We start from the raw sequence: 20,056 nt of genomic DNA, 5'->3' as shown, positions 1-20,056 counted from the left end.
TTGAAAAGTTTTCTAAATTCTTAAAAGACCTGCTAGGGCCTTGTGTTAGATCCTGTTTAGCATTTCTTTTAGAGTTTAAAAGTTTGTAAAAGTTTGAATTAGATTCTAGAACCAGTTGTAGATTCTTAAAAAGTATTCCAACTTTTAGAAGCAAAATGTCTAGCACAGATGTGACTGTGGTGGAACTCGACACCACACCTTACCTCCATCTTAAGATGAGGGAGCTAAGGTCACTCTGTAAAATAAAGAAAATAACAATGGGCCCCAAACCTACCAAAATACAGCTCCAGGAGCTTTTGACAGAGTTTGAAAAGGCCAACCCCTCTGAGGGTGGCAACTCAGAGGAAGAGGATAGTGACTTGGAGGAAAATTCCCCCCTACCAGTCCTATCTAGGGAGAACAGGGTCTCTCAAACCCTGACTCCAAAAATAATAGTCAGAGATGCTGGTTCCCTCAAAGGAGAGACCAACACCTCTGAAATCACTGAGGATAACTCCAGTGAAGAGGACATCCAGTTAGCCAGGATGGCCAAAAGATTGGCTTTGGAAAGACAGATCCTAGCCATAGAGAGGGAAAGACAAGAGATGGGCCTAGGACCCATCAATGGTGGCAGCAACATAAATAGGGTCAGAGATTCTCCTGACATGTTGAAAATCCCTAAAGGGATTGTAACTAAATATGAAGATGGTGATGACATCACCAAATGGTTCACAGCTTTTGAGAGGGCTTGTGTAACCAGAAAAGTGAACAGATCTCACTGGGGTGCTCTCCTTTGGGAAATGTTCACAGGAAAGTGTAGGGATAGACTCCTCACACTCTCTGGACAAGATGCAGAATCTTATGACCTCATGAAGGGTACCCTGATTGAGGGCTTTGGATTCTCCACTGAGGAGTATAGGATTAGATTCAGGGGGGCTCAAAAATCCTCGAGCCAGACCTGGGTTGACTTTGTAGACTACTCAGTAAAAACACTAGATGGTTGGATTCAAGGCAGTGGTGTAAGTAATTATGATGGGCTGTACAATTTATTTGTGAAAGAACACCTGTTAAGTAATTGTTTCAATGATAAACTGCATCAGCATCTGGTAGACCTAGGACCAATTTCTCCCCAAGAATTGGGAAAGAAGGCGGACCATTGGGTCAAGACTAGGGTTTCCAAAACTTCCACAGGGGGTGACCAAAAGAAAGGGGTCACAAAACCTCCCCAGGGGAAAGGTGGTGAGACAGCCAAAAATAAAAATAGTCAAGAGTCTTCTAAAGGCCCCCAAAAACCTGCACAGGAGGGTGGGCCCAGAGCCTCTTCACAAAACAATCCTGGGTACAAGGGTAAAAACTTTGATCCCAAAAAGGCCTGGTGTCGAAACTGTAGTCAGTCTGGACACCAAACTGGAGACAAGGCCTGTCCCAAGAAAGGTTCCACTCCAAACTCCAATCCAGGTAACACTGGAATGGCTAGTCTCCAAGTGGGATCAACAGTGTGCCCAGAGCAAATCAGGGTCCACACTGAAGCTACTCTAGTCTCTGAGGGTGGGGTGGATTTAGCCACACTAGCTGCCTGGCCCCCTAACATGCAAAAATACAGGCAGCAGCTCTTTATTAATGGGACAAGTGTAGAGGGCCTGAGGGATACAGGTGCCAGTGTCACCATGGTGACAGAGAAACTGGTTTCCCCTGGCCAATACCTGACTGGAAAAACTTATACAGTCACCAATGCTGACAATCAAACTAAAGCACATCCCATGGCAATGGTAACTTTAGAATGGGGAGGGGTCAATGGCCTGAAACAGGTGGTGGTCTCCTCAAACATCCCAGTAGACTGTCTGCTTGGAAATGACCTGGAGTCCTCAGCATGGGCTGAGGTAGAACTAAAAACCCATGCAGCCATGCTGGGTATCCCTGAACTGGTGTGTGTAAAAACAAGAGCACAATGCAAGGCACAGGGTGAAAAAGTAGAGCTGGGGTCTGGAAAAATAGCCCAGCCTACCAAGAGAAAAGGAAAGTCAGTTGGGAAACCAACTGCAACACAGTCAGAAAAAGAGAACCTCTCTTCTCAGGAAGAAGTTCTGCCCTCTGAGGGAACTGAGCCTTTGGAGCTTGAACCTTATCAGGTTGAGCTCTTAGGCCCAGGGGGACCCTCAAGGGAGGAGCTGTGTAAGGGACAAGAAACCTGTCCCTCTCTTGAAGGCCTTAGGCAGCAAGCTGCTGAAGAGTCCAAGGGCAAGAAAAATGGAACACATAGGGTCTATTGGGAAGATGGACTCCTGTACACTGAGGCCAGAGACCCCAAACCTGGTGCCACTAGGAGAGTGGTAGTGCCTCAGTCGTTCAGAGAGTTTATTCTGACCTTGGCCCATGATATTCCCCTTGCTGGGCATTTGGGACAAACCAAGACGTGGGAGAGGTTAGTCAACCACTTCTACTGGCCCAATATGTCCCAGAAGGTTAAGGAGTTTTGCCTCTCCTGCCCCACCTGTCAATCCAGTGGTAAGACAGATGGGCACCCAAAGGCCCCCCTCATTCCACTTCCAGTGGTGGGGGTCCCCTTTGAAAGAGTGGGTGTGGACATAGTTGGTCCACTGGAACCTCCCACAGCCTCAGGAAATATGTACATCCTAGTAGTAGTGGATCATGCTACTAGGTATCCTGAAGCTATTCCCCTTAGGTCGACTACTGCCCCTGCAGTAGCCAAGGCCCTCATTGGTATCTTTACCAGAGTGGGTTTCCCTAAGGAGGTGGTGTCTGACAGAGGTACCAACTTCATGTCAGCATACCTAAAACACATGTGGAATGAGTGTGGAGTGACTTACAAATTCACTACACCGTACCATCCACAAACTAATGGCTTAGTTGAGAGATTCAACAAGACATTAAAAGGCATGATCATGGGGCTCCCGGAAAAACTCAAAAGGAGATGGGATGTCCTCTTGCCATGTCTGCTTTTTGCTTACAGAGAGGTGCCACAGAAGGGAGTAGGATTCTCACCCTTTGAACTTCTGTTTGGCCACCCTGTAAGGGGACCACTTGCTCTTGTTAAAGAAGGCTGGGAGAGACCTCTTCATGAGCCTAAACAAGACATAGTGGACTATGTACTTGGCCTTCGCTCTAGAATGGCAGAGTACATGGAAAAGGCAACCAAAAACCTTGAGGCCAGCCAACAGCTCCAGAAGTTTTGGTATGACCAAAAGGCTGCACTGGTTGAGTTCCAACCAGGGCAGAAGGTCTGGGTTCTGGAGCCTGTGGCTCCCAGGGCACTCCAGGACAAATGGAGTGGCCCTTACCCAGTGCTAGAAAGGAAGAGTCAGGTCACCTACCTGGTGGACCTGGGCACAAGCAGGAGCCCCAAGAGGGTGATCCATGTGAACCGCCTTAAGCTCTTCCATGACAGGGCTGATGTGAATCTGTTGATGGTAACAGATGAGGATCAGGAGGCAGAGAGTGAACCTCTCCCTGATCTTCTGTCATCAGACCCAAAAGATGGCTCAGTAGATGGAGTGATCTACTCAGACACCCTCTCTGACCAACAGCAAGCCGATTGTAGGAGAGTCCTACAACAGTTTCCTGAACTCTTCTCCTTAACCCCTGGTCAGACACACCTGTGTACCCATGATGTGGACACAGGAGACAGCATGCCTGTCAAGAACAAAATTTTTAGACAGTCTGACCATGTTAAGGAAAGCATCAAGGTGGAAGTCCACAAGATGCTAGAATTGGGAGTAATTGAGCGCTCTGACAGCCCCTGGGCTATCCCAGTGGTCTTAGTCCCCAAACCTCACACCAAAGATGGAAAGAAAGAGATGAGGTTTTGTGTGGACTACAGAGGGCTCAATTCTGTCACCAAGACAGATGCTCATCCAATTCCTAGAGCTGATGAGCTCATAGATAAATTAGGTGCTGCCAAATTCTTAAGTACCTTTGACTTGACAGCAGGGTACTGGCAAATAAAAATGGCACCTGGAGCAAAAGAGAAAACAGCATTCTCCACACCTGATGGGCATTATCAGTTTACTGTTATGCCCTTTGGTTTAAAGAATGCCCCTGCCACCTTCCAAAGGCTGGTGAATCAAGTCCTTGCTGGCTTGGAGTCTTTTAGCACAGCTTATCTTGATGATATTGCTGTCTTTAGCTCCACCTGGCAGGATCACCTGGTCCACCTGAAGAAGGTTTTGAAGGCTCTGCAATCTGCAGGCCTCTCTATCAAGGCATCCAAATGCCAGATAGGGCAGGGAACTGTGGTTTACTTGGGACACCTTGTAGGTGGAGGCCAAGTTCAGCCACTCCAACCCAAGATCCAGACTATTCTGGACTGGGTAGCTCCAAAAACCCAGACTCAAGTCAGGGCATTCCTTGGCTTGACTGGGTATTACAGGAGGTTTGTGAAGGGATATGGATCCATTGTGACAGCCCTCACTGAACTCACCTCCAAGAAAATGCCCAAGAAAGTGAACTGGACTGTGGAATGCCAACAGGCCTTTGACACCCTGAAACAAGCAATGTGCTCAGCACCAGTTCTAAAAGCTCCAGATTATTCTAAGCAGTTCATTGTGCAGACAGATGCCTCTGAACATGGGATAGGGGCAGTTTTGTCCCAAACAAATGATGATGGCCTTGACCAGCCTGTTGCTTTCATTAGCAGGAGGTTACTCCCCAGGGAGCAGCGTTGGAGTGCCATTGAGAGGGAGGCCTTTGCTGTGGTTTGGTCCCTGAAGAAGCTGAGACCATACCTCTTTGGGACTCACTTCCTAGTTCAAACTGACCACAGACCTCTCAAATGGCTGATGCAAATGAAAGGTGAAAATCCTAAACTGTTGAGGTGGTCCATCTCCCTACAGGGAATGGACTTTATAGTGGAACACAGACCTGGGACTGCCCATGCCAATGCAGATGGCCTTTCCAGGTTCTTCCACTTAGAAAATGAAGACTCTCTTGGGAAAGGTTAGTCTCATCCTCTTTCGTTTGGGGGGGGTTGTGTAAGGAAATGCCTCCTTGGCATGGTTGCCCCCTGACTTTTTGCCTTTGCTGATGCTATGTTTACAATTGAAAGTGTGCTGAGGCCTGCTAACCAGGCCCCAGCACCAGTGTTCTTTCCCTAACCTGTACTTTTGTATCCACAATTGGCAGACCCTGGCATCCAGATAAGTCCCTTGTAACTGGTACTTCTAGTACCAAGGGCCCTGATGCCAAGGAAGGTCTCTAAGGGCTGCAGCATGTCTTATGCCACCCTGGAGACCTCTCACTCAGCACAGACACACTGCTTGCCAGCTTGTGTGTGCTAGTGAGGACAAAACGAGTAAGTCGACATGGCACTCCCCTCAGGGTGCCATGCCAGCCTCTCACTGCCTATGCAGTATAGGTAAGACACCCCTCTAGCAGGCCTTACAGCCCTAAGGCAGGGTGCACTATACCATAGGTGAGGGTACCAGTGCATGAGCATGGTACCCCTACAGTGTCTAAACAAAACCTTAGACATTGTAAGTGCAGGGTAGCCATAAGAGTATATGGTCTGGGAGTCTGTCAAACACGAACTCCACAGCACCATAATGGCTACACTGAAAACTGGGAAGTTTGGTATCAAACTTCTCAGCACAATAAATGCACACTGATGCCAGTGTACATTTTATTGCAAAATACACCCCAGAGGGCACCTTAGAGGTGCCCCCTGAAACTTAACCGACTATCTGTGTAGGCTGACTAGTTCCAGCAGCCTGCCACACTAGAGACATGTTGCTGGCCCCATGGGGAGAGTGCCTTTGTCACTCTGAGGCCAGTAACAAAGCCTGCACTGGGTGGAGATGCTAACACCTCCCCCAGGCAGGAGCTGTAACACCTGGCGGTGAGCCTCAAAGGCTCACCCCTTTGTCACAGCACCGCAGGACACTCCAGCTAGTGGAGTTGCCCGCCCCCTCCGGCCCGGCCCCCACTTTTGGCGGCAAGGCCGGAGAAAATAATGAGAATAACAAGGAGGAGTCACTGGCCAGTCAGGACAGCCCCTAAGGTGTCCTGAGCTGAGGTGACTCTAACTTTTAGAAATCCTCCATCTTGCAGATGGAGGATTCCCCCAATAGGGTTAGGATTGTGACCCCCTCCCCTTGGGAGGAGACACAAAGAGGGTGTACCCACCCTCAGGGCTAGTATCCATTGGCTACTAACCCCCCAGACCTAAACACACCCTTAAATTTAGTATTTAAGGGCTACCCTGAACCCTAGAAAATTAGATTCCTGCGACAACAAGAAGAAGGACTGCCCAGCTGAAAACCCCTGCAGAGGAAGACCAGAAGACAACAACTGCCTTGGCTCCAGAAACTCACCGGCCTGTCTCCTGCCTTCCAAAGAACTCTGCTCCAGCGACGCCTTCCAAAGGGACCAGCGACCTCTGAATCCTCTGAGGACTGCCCTGCTTCGACGACGACAAGAAACTCCCGAGGACAGCGGACCTGCTCCAAAAAGACTGCAACTTTGTTTCAAGAAGCAGCTTTAAAGAACCCTGCAACTCCCCGCAAGAAGCGTGAGACTTGCAACACTGCACCCGGCGACCCCGACTCGGCTGGTGGAGAACCAACACCTCAGGGAGGACTCCCGGACTACTCTCCGACTGTGAGTACCAAAACCTGTCCCCCCTGAGCCCCCACAGCGCCGCCTGCAGAGGGAATCCCGAGGCTTCCCCTGACCGCGACTCTCTGAAACCTAAGTCCCGACGCCTGGAAAAGACCCTGCACCCGCAGCCCCCAGGACCTGAAGGACCGGACTTTCACTGGAGAAGTGACCCCCAGGAGTCCCTCTCCCTTGCCCAAGTGGAGGTTTCCCCGAGGAAGCCCCCCCTTGCCTGCCTGCAGCGCTAAAGAGATCCCTTGATCTCTCATAGACTAACATTGAAAACCCGACGCTTGTTTCTACACTGCACCCGGCCGCCCCTGCGCTGCTGAGGGTGAAATTTCTGTGTGGGCTTGTGTCCCCCCCGGTGCCCTACAAAACCCCCCTGGTCTGCCCTCCGAAGACGCGGGTACTTACCTGCAAGCAGACCGGAACCGGGGCACCCCCTTCTCTCCATTATAGCCTATGCGTTTTGGGCACCACTTTGAACTCTGCACCTGACCGGCCCTGAGCTGCTGGTGTGGTAACTTTGGGGTTGCTCTGAACCCCCAACGGTGGGCTACCTTGGACCAAGAACTGAACCCTGTAAGTGTCTTACTTACCTGGTAAAACTAACAAAAACTTACCTCCCCCAGGAACTGTGAAAATTGCACTAAGTGTCCACTTTTGAAATAGCTATTTGTGAATAACTTGAAAAGTATACATGCAATTGAAATGATTCAAAGTTCCTAATGTACTTACCTGCAATACCTTTCAAACAAGATATTACATGTTAAATTTGAACCTGTGGTTCTTAAAATAAACTAAGAAAAGATATTTTTCTATAACAAAACCTATTGGCTGGATTTGTCTCTGAGTGTGTGTACCTCATTTATTGTCTATGTGTATGTACAACAAATGCTTAACACTACTCCTTGGATAAGCCTACTGCTCGACCACTCTACCACAAAATAGAGCATTAGTATTATCTATTTTTACCACTATTTTACCTCTAAGGGGAACCCTTGGACTCTGTGCATGCTATTCCTTACTTTGAAATAGCACATACAGAGCCAACTTCCTACAGGGCAGTTTACAGCACTCTTGAAAAAAGCAAGGGGATCACCCTAAAAACGTGAACAGTTTACTTCGAGTGACTAAACTCCCTTTCCTGGTGAAATTTTTAGAAAGTTCTCCAACTCCTACAAATCAATGACAACGACCTGCTAGACAACTTCCAGTCAAGTTTGAGTTGGTTGCAACACAGAAGCAGCTTTTCTACAGATCATGAACTATGTTCGACATATATTAGACACACTCAAGCATGACATCATACTAAACACTTCGAAAGAGAGAAAGGGGATAAATGGTACCGTCCTAAACTGGATCTCCTCTTACCTAAATTACTCATCCCAACAAATTAAAATGTACATGACCCTCTCCAATCGGACTCCCTTCGACCAAGTGCTCCTTCAGTGTTGCATATTATTGCCTACTTTCTTCAACATGTACATTCAGCCCCTGACCACAATCTTAAATCACTCAAATTTCACCTGCTGTTTTTATGCCGACTACACCTAGCTTTACAGAGTTTTCATCTAATAATTCACCCAATCTAAACCTTAAAACACATCCAAGCATGACAGTTATTCAGTCGATTGCTAAACCCAATGAATACAGAATTCCTCTTCATCTCTCCCTTGCATACCTCTACAGACCCCCCCCCCATTTGATTTTCATACTGGCTTAATTCACTAGGTACACTAAACTGCAAACCCAAAATTATTTATTGCACCAATCCTCTAGGGCTCACCTTACACAGGAATCTGACATGTCTAGCCTAAATCAATGCCACAAGCGCCAAACACCAACTCAGACTTCTCAAATAGGTTAATCCTTTCATTCGTCAGTCAAATTTGAAAAATGTGGTACAAGCTCTAGTGAGATCCAAACTTGGCAATGGCAGGATACTTTTAACCGGTGCTCAGAAAATAAACCTACATCAATGAAGGCTACCCCAGTGCAGCAGCAAACTCGTAGTGGGAGCAAGGTCTTTGAATCTCATTTCTACAGTTATCACTGAGCTGTCTCTCGATTACAGCAAGATGTATTCTCCTGGGAGTAGTCACTCTCTGCACATTGCCAATTCTTTACTCATGGAACATCATGGTTCAAAGAACCCCACAAATAAACGCCTTTCCTTCTAAGGGAGTGCAACCATAATATTGAACTCGTTACCACCGGAGGCGCACACTAACCAGTTTCTCATTGCCTTCAAAAAGAGTGTAAAATCCCTACCGATTGATAATCCTTTGTAAATGTTCTTCCTATACTGTTGTACCTTGTAATAGACTCTGGTGTGGTCACGCGTAAGGATGGGCAGTGACTTGCTGCATCACTCTGTTTTTCTGTTTAGCTTTATTTACTGTAACCTTAATTGTATTGTACAGTAGATTGACACCCCCAGGTCTTGTACGCACTTTACACATGCTTCCTTTACTGACTAGTCTTTATATAAACTCTGATCCGATTACCCTCATGGATGGGGGAATGACTTGTTGAATCCCCCTTTTTTTTTTAGATCTTTATTTACTTAAACCTCCTTAGGTGTATTATAAAGCACTTTGATATCCCCGGGTCTCGTATGCATTTTATAACAAGCATTTGCAATGCAGTGGGTCTCGTGTTTGCTCGAGTTAGTTATTAGCGTTGTAAAATCCTAACTGAACTTTTCTTACCACATAAATTGAAAATGAAGAGTAAAATAGTTGGCATAAGCAAGCCAATTCAAAGCACCACAGCCGCATATGAGCGCGAAGGAGAGACACTAAACAGACAATAAGTTTGCTTGGAGTCAAACCTATCGGCAAAAGTGCAATTATCCATGTAACTGGGTCGATGGCCAAGGCGGTAACAAAACTGTCTCAAGGAGGGACAAACATAAAGCATTTACCAATGAAGACAAAATATTTTTGAAAGGCAAGCCCATTGACGAGTGATAATGATGGGCGTACGGTGGGCATGGTTAAAAGCCCACAGCTAGATTACAACCGGTCAGAGCACGTGTGCGCTCTGCCTAAAATGACTTATATTTATATGAACCTTTGGTGTGGTTTACTAGAGTGTAGATAACTGTCTTTAGATGCTGTTATTGCTAAAGTGAAAAGCCATATGCAGCAAGTGAGTTTCAAGTCAATTATCAGTTGTGTGTTTAATATACATGATTTATTTCCTTTCTTTCTTCCGACATAGCGCTATCCATGGCCGCATTGATCAAGTTAACCAACTCCTTGAACTGGATCATCAGAAGAGAGGCGGGGCACGGTACACATCGTTAGATAAATGGACAAACCAACTAAATTCACTCAATCAGGCTGTGGTCAGCAAGCTGGCGTAATGGAGTACAGCCTTTTACAAAAAGTACTTAAGCCAACAATGCGGGGAATGGCAGAACTACTGTGGTTGGTGTGCCCTGAAACAAATGATTGGAATTATCGCAGAAGTGCTTTTTCGATCAGCTGGTTTCTGTTTTGCTGCTGCATTTATCCCAAGAAAAACAGCTTTAACCTCCATAAGAAAACCAAAACGCCACGGGATTTATGCTGTCTTGACGTCTTACCCTAAACATGAAACATCGTAGTAATTTGTCAAGAACAATTAGACCAGAGAAGATCTTGTCATGATTTAAAATACACTGACACACTACTGTTGGTTCAGTTTAAACATGTTTTACCTGCAGACATTGTCTCACAGAAATAACCTGCAATAACTTGAAATGCATACCCTCTTGAACACTTCCTTCTTTTCTCATGTACGAATTGAAATGCTCGTTGCATTTCAAAATGTCAGTTCTCACAAACAGAAAAATGTGTCCATATATTTCTGTACCTGCAGTGTAGTAAAGGTTTAGAAGAAACCCGGTAATTACAGTGGCATACTGTCACTTAGGTTTCAAGCAGCAAAATAAACAGTGCAGCTCAGAAATTGTACAGTTTGCTTGATGTGTTTTCTTTATATTTTGAGGGCTGGAGCAGGGTAGCAAAGCAAGTCAGATGATAGGCGTCTTAGTATTGTTAATATTTTTTTTTAGTTATGATAAAATATTTTGAGAAAATTTTAAATGTGGCATATATTTTTTATTGTTTTGTATATAATTATAAATATGAAAGTTACAGCATAAAAATGCCCTGTTCAAAACTGGTATCTGTTAGTCAGGCAAACTTGATTTATATGCAGCCTTTTCAGTATTGCTCTTTAATCGACCATTTATCTGGAACCACCATTTCAGAGCAGTTAAAGAATTGCAGCCACTTATTTGGAAATAGAAACTCTACTTGGTTGGTGCTACAGACACAAAATTGTTATCAGTGAATAATTATCTTGAGGGTTCAGCATTACTCACCATAGAACATTTGAGGAGTCAAATATATATTGGATATATTTCAGTCCTCCATGAAATTGGCAACAGTTACTCAATCCATCGCTAATATCCTGCTTTTATGTACGTGTACAGGATAGAAGGATGATAAATACAATCCAATATATGATATTTTGTACAGCTCTATAAATATGTCTATGTAGAAAGAGAGATGTACATAAGCTATGATACAGATCTAGAATATAAAAATGTATCCATATAGCTATATAAATCCTAAATATAATGTCAGTGGACTATCTGAAAACAAGTTATCTATACAGAGCCGCATTTAGCAAAGGATGAATACTGTTGTGAGAAGTTTAAATTCATTGCCTACTGTCCATCTTCTTGCAGATTGATCGTAATGTACTGTTGCTAAGACTAGGACAACAAATTGTACTACAACCAATAGCTGTCTGGCAGGCTTCGAATGGCTATGTTGATCAGTGAAGTAGCCACTGGCGCTAAACAGATGTTGCAGTTGTGACACCTTTGCAATGTTTAATAAGGGTGCTATTAGCTGAATTTGGAGAGCATGCAGAAAAAGACTGCGACGGGTTTGAAAGTTGTGATTTGCTGCTTACACTCGAATATTGTACTACAATATTAAACAACACTAGGAAGTCAAATAAAGTAATAACATGTCACTGACTTAAGAAGGAGTTCTTACATAATTCATGCTGAATGGTGAACCTGGTTGAGTATCGTGTTCAGTCGAATTGGAATACTGCAACATAACAATCATTTTAGCAAGTGGGCCAAACGTTATTGCCTCCATCGAATTTCAGAATTCTCATACTAAGAATTGTAAATAATGGATATTTCCAGAAATGCTTATGTGCACTGTCTGCTGATAAGCTTAACAAGACAATATATATATCCACACAACAGATGATGGGTTATTTTGTAAATGCAATATGTTTTTAGTAGCTTATTTTACATCTTTGTTGAATCAATGGGTTGATTTGATCAGTATACAGCAGTGGCTTATGATCTTTTGTGTCTCGAAATGTAATGCTGGCAGAATCTCAGTGAGTTTTGCTGTCATATTTTATCTTGCAACAAATATGAATTGTAGAAGCAATTTTGTTCACCATATATATATATCTCAATTCTTCCATTTCTAGCCCTTTGGAGAATGTTTGAGATTGAATGTGGTTAGCCGGAAAGAGGAAATGATCTTTTCCACTACATTTGTTTTTGTTTTTTTACCTTTAAACTTTAAGCTATCTGCTCCTTTTTGGAACCACTTAGAAACATACATACAGCCAATTAGTCCATTACAGAGTAAACATTATTGATCATATTCATATAACACACCACTCGTTAGTCAATGTCATAATCTATTGACAAAAACTGTGATATTCCACTCCCATTTCTTTTGTAATTTTTGTGAAGCATGCACACACGGCTTTGGATTCAGATCTTCACGTTGTTGAATTCCTACACACTAAGAATCCTTAATTTATCTCATCAGTCTCTAACGCTTGATGCCAACCCCCTCAGTATTCTCTGTTGTGGGAAAGACAGTACATTGTTTAATGTTGATATTTAACATCAGAACAGCATATATGCTCATCACTGCCGTAGAGTCTATTTCCCATCGTTTGAACAATATGTAAGAAGTCTGCACCTGCTTACTCTGCACATGGGGTTATTTGATGTACCCTTTAGATTTGCAAACAGGTGCAAAATCAAATGTAGGCTCCGTAGATTAAACTGGGCTATATTTATTAATTTTTGTAAGCACTGGTGGTCTGTTGTACGTTAGAGGTAGGCAGTACTAGGTGTTGTACTGGTAATAGAGCCTTAACTTTAATTTTCCCTGGCTTTAAGTATGCATTCTTATTCTTATATTTCTATAATTTGTTGTCCATTTAGGGATAAACAACTGAGTCAAAAGACAACTACTGAGGAACGTCTTGTTGATGTCTCCTAAGTAGCCTGTCATCATTGGAGGTGGCTTGATTGTTCCGAAAAATGAACCAAAACGTGGTTGAGGACTCTTTCACCAATCTTGGTTCTTCTCTGCTGGCTAGTCCAAAAACTGAGAATCTTGGTACCAACCCTAGTTTAGGTCCAGGTTCTAACTTAAATCCTGCCTCTCTAAAGTTACTGATTGATGATGTTGATCACAACAAAAGGCAATTGACAGAGCACGGAAAAGGCCATAGTTTTATTGCCGAAAGTTGTTTACCATCTGCCAAAAACAAGATTTGTTTGAAAAGATCTGCAACTTTCATTCCTGGAAAAAAAAGAACATTTTTGAAGGTAAAGGTAGCTTCCTATTTTCACAAACTTTCAGTCCGAAATGTCCACACTACAATTCAGCTTCTTTCGAAGCTTACCTTTTAATCCATTCTTGCTTCCATATGACCCAGAAGAGAAGGTGGATAACAGTGCTGTTAAGGAACAGATCACTTTGCAAGATGCTGCTGGTTCTCAGTCATATGAAGGGAGTGATCAGGACAAAGAAGAGACGTTTTGGGAGAGTTTTGCATGAGAGCCACTGGATAAAGTTGAGGTGTGCCGTCTAGTGTTCTAGTTGGGCTTAACACAACTACGCAGTGGAGAAAGGGTCATGCTTTTTAATGCAAACATTGACATCACTGCAATAAAAAACACTGGTTTTTTTTTCAATACTTCCATGTTTGTTTCCATGATAAGGAAGCCACGGCCATTTTGAGATACATTGGACCCAGAAGAGGGAGAGGATTGTTTAGTACCCAATCTATAAAACGTTGCGGGTTGTTCCCTGACTAACTTTTTGTTTCCACAACAAGAAAGCAGTCCATTAACCTGACATATAGCGTGGACCTTAAGTTAAATATAAAACGCAAATACTAGTTACTTAGAGAAAGAAAATTGAATCCTCAGCAGAAGCCGAGCAACTGCGGCAGCTTTTGCAACGTTGCTTACAGCCTGACTAGTCCTGTGTCGCCATTTACGTTTTTTCTGCTCGGTTTTCTCCCCAAAGTCACATCATCAACATGCAGTTTGCCAACGTTTACCTGTCTGAGACAGACTTAAATTATACTCTAAAATGCAATACAATTTAAACTCCGTACTCCAGCAAGATCACACTTTTGCGGAGTGGACCGTAGTACCTACATGTCCGGCAGGGTAAACCAGCCAAGGGCTGTGAGCAAATGTCTCATTGACATACGGTCAGCAGCCTTCCACTTCCACTTTCTGTGCATGACATTACTACTCTTTTTGACGCTGTGTAAGGTTATTTAACCACAAGTGGTGCAACACCACAAGACTTCTTGCTGTTCTGCATCGAGACCGCATTCCTCTCATGCTGGAAGAGACTGAGCCTAGGTCGAAGAGGGAGCAGTTAAAAGGTTCCATTCGATGAGTGAGGTCAGAGGGTATATTCTTTGTACTTGTACTAAAAAGGAACTATACGTTAAATATACATATGCCCCCGAGATTCAAGCTGACACTACTGTAGGGTGCCCTACTTCTAGTCCTGACCTTCTGTTTACCAGTAATGTGAAAGATAATTATTTCCACAATGAAATGCATCTGATGCATCCTAGATAACTTTGGTTTGAGGTACTATCTTCGGCCTCATAAAGGGTATGGCAAAGTAAAAACTTTCATAATACACCTAGAGATAGCCACACTAACATTCACAAGTCAATGCCCAGTGGCTCAGTTGGTGTTGAACCTTTGTGTATAATTCTCCCTCACTCCTATTCATTCAATATGTAGCATGGACGTTTGCACAGTAGGAAACGTTACTATCAAATCTCTTTTAATGTAGATTATGCTTCAACCAAATGAGTTTCAGAGGAATAGCAGTCGATTATAAGTAATCACGGTGTCCTTTTCCAGAAGATTCCGAGGTTCGCCCTCATTCTATTTAAGGTCCTGGTCCGTAGACCTCATTTACAACTGGTATTGATGTTGATCGTGCAATGGCCATCCACTTCAGTCATTCCATCCTTTGACTCCATGAAGGAAAAAAGCCTCAGCGCAAAAAAGGATTTCAGACCTCAAAATCTTTGTAGAAATGTGATTACCATTAATTGCAAGTTCACTTGGTTTTGATGTCTTTAATTCGCCAACTCAACAAAGCGAAGAGTAAATAATTTTTGCTAGACACTGTGTCCCTCAGAATTTAAAGAAATTCTGCAGACCACAAACCTTTCGAAGCCAGCTAGGTGACATGTTTCTTGTGCAAATGAGGAACTAAATCAGGCTATGGATAAAATTTAGTTCCCAGAGTTGTCAGTTGTGTATAGTTGTAGTAATCTGTGTATGCACGAAGACTTTACTTGTCCTGCTAGTAAAATAATTACGTCTTACTCTCCCTAACCTGTTCTACAAGTTCTTAGGGTTTTGAAGTAGCCTGTCACATAAGCTATGTAGCTCTGTCATGTGCAATACCCATAGGCAGGCCTGGCTTTCTGACTAGTAACACTTCACATAAGTAGATTTTGGCACCTCTACTTATGTTGGAAAAAGTTAATTACTAGCCTTAGAAGACCGAGGCATGCTCGTTAAATGGCTAGGACTGGCATAAGGTGCCTTGCATGGCTTGTGACAAGTTGGTAGTACTAACGTTATTTGTTAGCACCTCTTTTCGAAGACCGGAATTCTTAGAGCAAATTCATTCATATATCAGCATTGTCCCTGAAAGGCTGGCAGAATTCAGCAATAATGTTTTGCATGCTGGGATGCCCAGTAGAAGGCTGATTGGCCTGGGTGAAGAGCAGTCATGCCAGATTTGCCTCTAAAAGTCGGATTTAGAATCAGGAAAATGCCAGACTACTGGCTGTAAGGTTAGTTATACTGGTGCCAGCACTATTCTTTGCACGATGACCGTAATGCAATAATTTTGACAAATTAAAAAAAAAAACTGTATAAGGTAGTCTAGTAAATGTATTCTGTGAGTTGACATGTGGGACTTGCATTTTTTGGTGTTCGTCTTGGTTTCTCCTCTTGCACACCTGCTGATGTTATGTTATGGGTGTGCTCTGTATAGCCTACCCTTGCAGAGAGGGACGTCCTATCATCCCATACCCTACATTAACAGAACTACTTTATCAGAGGATCATTCCTGATTCAGCAAGCCAAGGGCTCCACAATCAAGGCAAACAGCAAGGAGCACCCCAGTCTCATAATCCTTTTTATTGTGAAGTTGTGTGATGACAGTCCTTTCACTTTGACTGTTGTCAGCGCGGGCCTTTTTTCGAACACCCTTTTTGTATATATGTAATATTTGTCCAATGTGAACTCATCCAAAAGTAAGGAGCGTGCCTTACAAGAGCCAAGACAGAACCAGTCTAACATGAAGTGATGGTCTTTTAAGAGCTCTTTCCTAGATTGTGGCAGGATGGAGGCAGTCCTCATGGATATGGGAATATTGTTTCAGATCCTTTTCTTTTTTTTCCATACTTGTGCCCACTCTGGTTAACGGAGTGCCAGATTCTACAGGAGATGTGGAGCTATTCATCATAACAGGCAGGGGTGCTGGCCCTGATGGCTTTGTAGATGATGCCCCAGATTTTGCAGCTGGTGCATGCTGATAAGGGCAGCCATTGGAATTGTATTAGGGTGGCATTGATGTGGTCGTATTTCTTCACAGCATTGAGGTTGGCTGCTGCAGGGAAGATGCCCTTATGGAGGATCAGTTTGGAGTCTGGTAGGCTATGGGATATGTTATTTGCAACATCCACATCCAAGAGTATTTGGGCTTGAAAGCAGGTCTGAAGTTACTTTCTGGGAGGGAATTATCTAACTTTTTTTTTTTTTTTGTTAGACAGAGCTGGTACCAGATAGGCTTGGTTTTCTACACCGTTTGTTCCTGTCGTAAGGACTCTTGTATCTCTATGAGACTACTGTATTAGGGGTGGCAGCACCTCTGATTGTAGGCAACTGAGTCACTCCTACAACAGTTGGCAGCTGTTAGCTCAACTCTTCCGGGTTTCTAGCAGCACTTCACCAACACACAGATAGCAAAAATGATAAGCTAAACTCCTGTACCCAGGCAAACTAAAATGGACCCACAAGACCCTCCCCTATTGACAAAACAAGGGTGCAAACTCCAAAGCCTAAAAAAGCTCTAAGCTAAAAATATAAAAGCAAATTTAAAATCATACATAAGAGTTAGAATGTCAAAAGCGACAAGCAAAGCAGGCCGGCAGGCTGGCCAAATTGAAAGGCAATTTGATGTCACATTTTGCACTTTGAGAAAAAGCCAATGGTCTAATCAACAATAATCATGGTCTTGCAAAAGGTCTCCGATGTCCTCATTGGAGATTGAGACCAAAAAAGAATCCACTTCGGCAGGCGATCAATCAATTATAGGATTAGTAGAGGGATCCATAGAGCAGAAGTGAGCAGTAACCTCGAATGAGAATGACCTGCGGAGGCAGTAGTGTCCATTGTGCCAGATGTTCTAAGAGCCAGGAAGTCCACAAGCGGTGGCTCATAAGATGCCTTGTGAATCAACATCAGTCTCAAGGGATACGACCGTGAATGAGCCCTCTTCGAGAACATTATCATATCCTTGTCCACAGTAGGCACGGGCTCCACGGCAAGACACACTATCGAAGGAGCAGCACATTTAATGAAAAATTGGCTGCATAGGTGTTAGGACTGTTGAGAATGTCAGCAACCAATCATGCCCCAGCTCTTCCAGCGAGGAGGCTTCAAAGTACTGCATCATGTGATCACAACACATTCGGGTCGGTGGTAGCTCCATCACTCTGCTTGGCTGAAATAGGGCAGTCGCTGCTTAGAAAAAATAGCAGCAGCAGTATTCCGTCAATTAACGCTTAAGTAACTGGGAATCCGCCAAAGACACTTAACAATAGTGAGTGTATGGCTGAAGGTATAACTCCAAACACAGTCTGGAAGGTGCTGACAAACCCAGAACCAACTGCCTTAAAAAAGTGCACAATCCCTCCAGTGCTAAAGTAGAAACTTCTGCTGACCAATTCTCCAAAGTGCTTGGGGTCATTGGTATTTAATAGGGACTGTATCTCAGCTGATGACCTCGCTATCTGGAGGGCATATGTCTCTCTGGCTGATGTCTGGGTCACTTGTTTTTGAAACAATAACTTCTTTAGTCTGCTCAGCTTGTCGAAATTCACATCAAATGTAGCAACGTGGGGCCACTAGTTTGCTACTCTTAGCTCTTGTGCGGGAGGGGATAAAACATGGCCGCAACAAGTTACCATTTGAGAAACCGAAATCACTGTAAAATCCAGGCTTCATACCGTAGCAGCTTTCTTCGTTCAGGACCAAATAACTTTGATTTGAAAGTATCTGTAATTATGGATGAATCAAAGGGACGGGGTTGGTCCAAAGCATTGTTCTGCATTTGAATACAAATGAGATTTGTATGCTATGGGTACCCCGTCACCCTATCTAAAAGTGATATAGGTGAACCCAATGGCACCAGCAATTATTCTGATGACATTTGTTTTGTTGTTGCATGTGTATAAGTGTTTTACTTCTAGCATGTCTTGCTGAAGCTCTCCGAGGATGCATTGTTCGAGCGTCCAATGTTTGTTTGATAAATATGTACCCAGGCAAACTTAAATGGACCCATGACATTCTTTTAGGTGAAATCAGTGTCGAAGGTGAATCGGACTGTGTGAAAATTGGGGTTTTGATCTGTCCAGGTTTAACTTGAGTCATGCCTGGAATAGTTGTTGCCTGTTGTTCTTGGGGAATGGAAGGAATTTTGTTTGGTCGGGTTAAGCTCCAGGTAGGAGCTGGACATCAAGGTCAGGAAGAAGTGCAGAAGAGTGTGAAGTACTGGAAGTCTGGAACAGGGAAGCCCTTCAAACACAGTTGCGTGACAACTGCATATTGGTAAATCTTGATATAATCTTATATTAGAGCCCCACGGTACTCCATGTTAAAGTTGAAGATTCCCAGGAACCAGTTGGAACCCTGATCAAAATTTTCTGGGACCTAGAGGTAACATGAACAACCATTTCAAAATCTTCTGGGACCTAGAGGTAACATGAACAACCATTTCAGGGTGCCAAATGCTATTAAGCATCTAAGGACAGGTTGTAACAAGTTTTGATTCAGCCAAAAAGTATTGATATGCAAATATACATATTGCAAAGTGCATATACCCACTTTGCTGACGTAATTATTTAGTGATGGCTGCTACATCACAGGGTATAGCCTGGATTGTGATATGTTTAGACATTTTACATAGCGCTAAAATGCTCCCTTATATTTGCTTTATAGTGACCAGAGACATTTATTCTAGAGAAATGTCAAAGGAAAGTATCCTGACAGTCATACATAACCCATCAGGCAAGATGCTACTGGCAGAGGACGCATCTTGCATCAATGGGTATATGCTGAAAGATGATGTCCTTCAGCCAGTAAATCTCTCTTGATTACAAAAGACCTGAACTGCTTGGAACTGTGTCACTATGTGTGCTGCATGAGGCTAGCAACTTATTCAAATTAAAGGGATCTTGGGTTTGAGGGTCCTGTGAGTGCAAATGACCTGGAGTCTGATCAGTGGATAAGTGGTGAGTGCAGCCTTTGGAATTGGCTTTAGTTTCTTGTGTTTTGGTTCAGGGAGAGCCTGGCCTCGCAGTTCAGGCATGACTGTTCCCCTAAAGCAGGTTTAAGACGGATTTGTATGTGGCTTGGTCCAAGCTGAGGTGACAAGGTCTGCAAAATAACAATGGCCTTGGATGCGGCCCAATTAATTACCAGTGGCTGAGATTTATTCAAGCATTCTATTGATTATTTTTTTGTAAACTTCTTTGTAAGTGGCTGGGATCATCTTACTTCAGATGTGGGTTCTTATAGGAGTCATGCCAGTCCTTTCCCATCTTCCGGACGTTGCAGCTTTTATCAGAGGGCCTAAGAGTGTCAGACAATTTACTTCAGAATCATGTCAGCATTCCCTATAAAAAGCCTTGAGCAGAAAGTAATGTTTTTACAAGCACACCCAGTCATAGGTCATTGAAATTATTTGTAATTTAAATGGTACTTGCCCACATATACTTTTTAGGTCTCAGCTCTAGACGGCATGCATGCGCTGTCTCGAATCGAGACATGCTGTATCTGCTTTGA

At 43.6% G+C, this 20,056-nt stretch overlaps 1 protein-coding gene across 2 annotated transcripts in view; it reads left to right on the top strand.

Moving 5' to 3' along the window:
- Nucleotides 1-10,556, top strand: part of COPS2 (COP9 signalosome subunit 2) — a 221,018-nt gene extending 210,462 nt beyond the window's left edge. For both annotated transcript variants that reach the window (XM_069222508.1, XM_069222507.1), the window contains exon 13: nucleotides 9,820-10,556. In XM_069222508.1, the coding sequence (XP_069078609.1) occupies nucleotides 9,820-9,964 (145 nt within the window). In that variant the 3' untranslated portion in view covers nucleotides 9,965-10,556. The remainder of the gene's footprint in view (nucleotides 1-9,819) is intronic.
- Nucleotides 10,557-20,056: the final 9,500 nt, after the last annotated feature.

Source organism: Pleurodeles waltl, chromosome 3_1 (genome assembly GCF_031143425.1).
Source record: "Pleurodeles waltl isolate 20211129_DDA chromosome 3_1, aPleWal1.hap1.20221129, whole genome shotgun sequence".
NCBI lineage: Eukaryota > Metazoa > Chordata > Amphibia > Caudata > Salamandridae > Pleurodeles > Pleurodeles waltl.
This window is presented reverse-complemented; position numbering and strand designations above follow the sequence as displayed.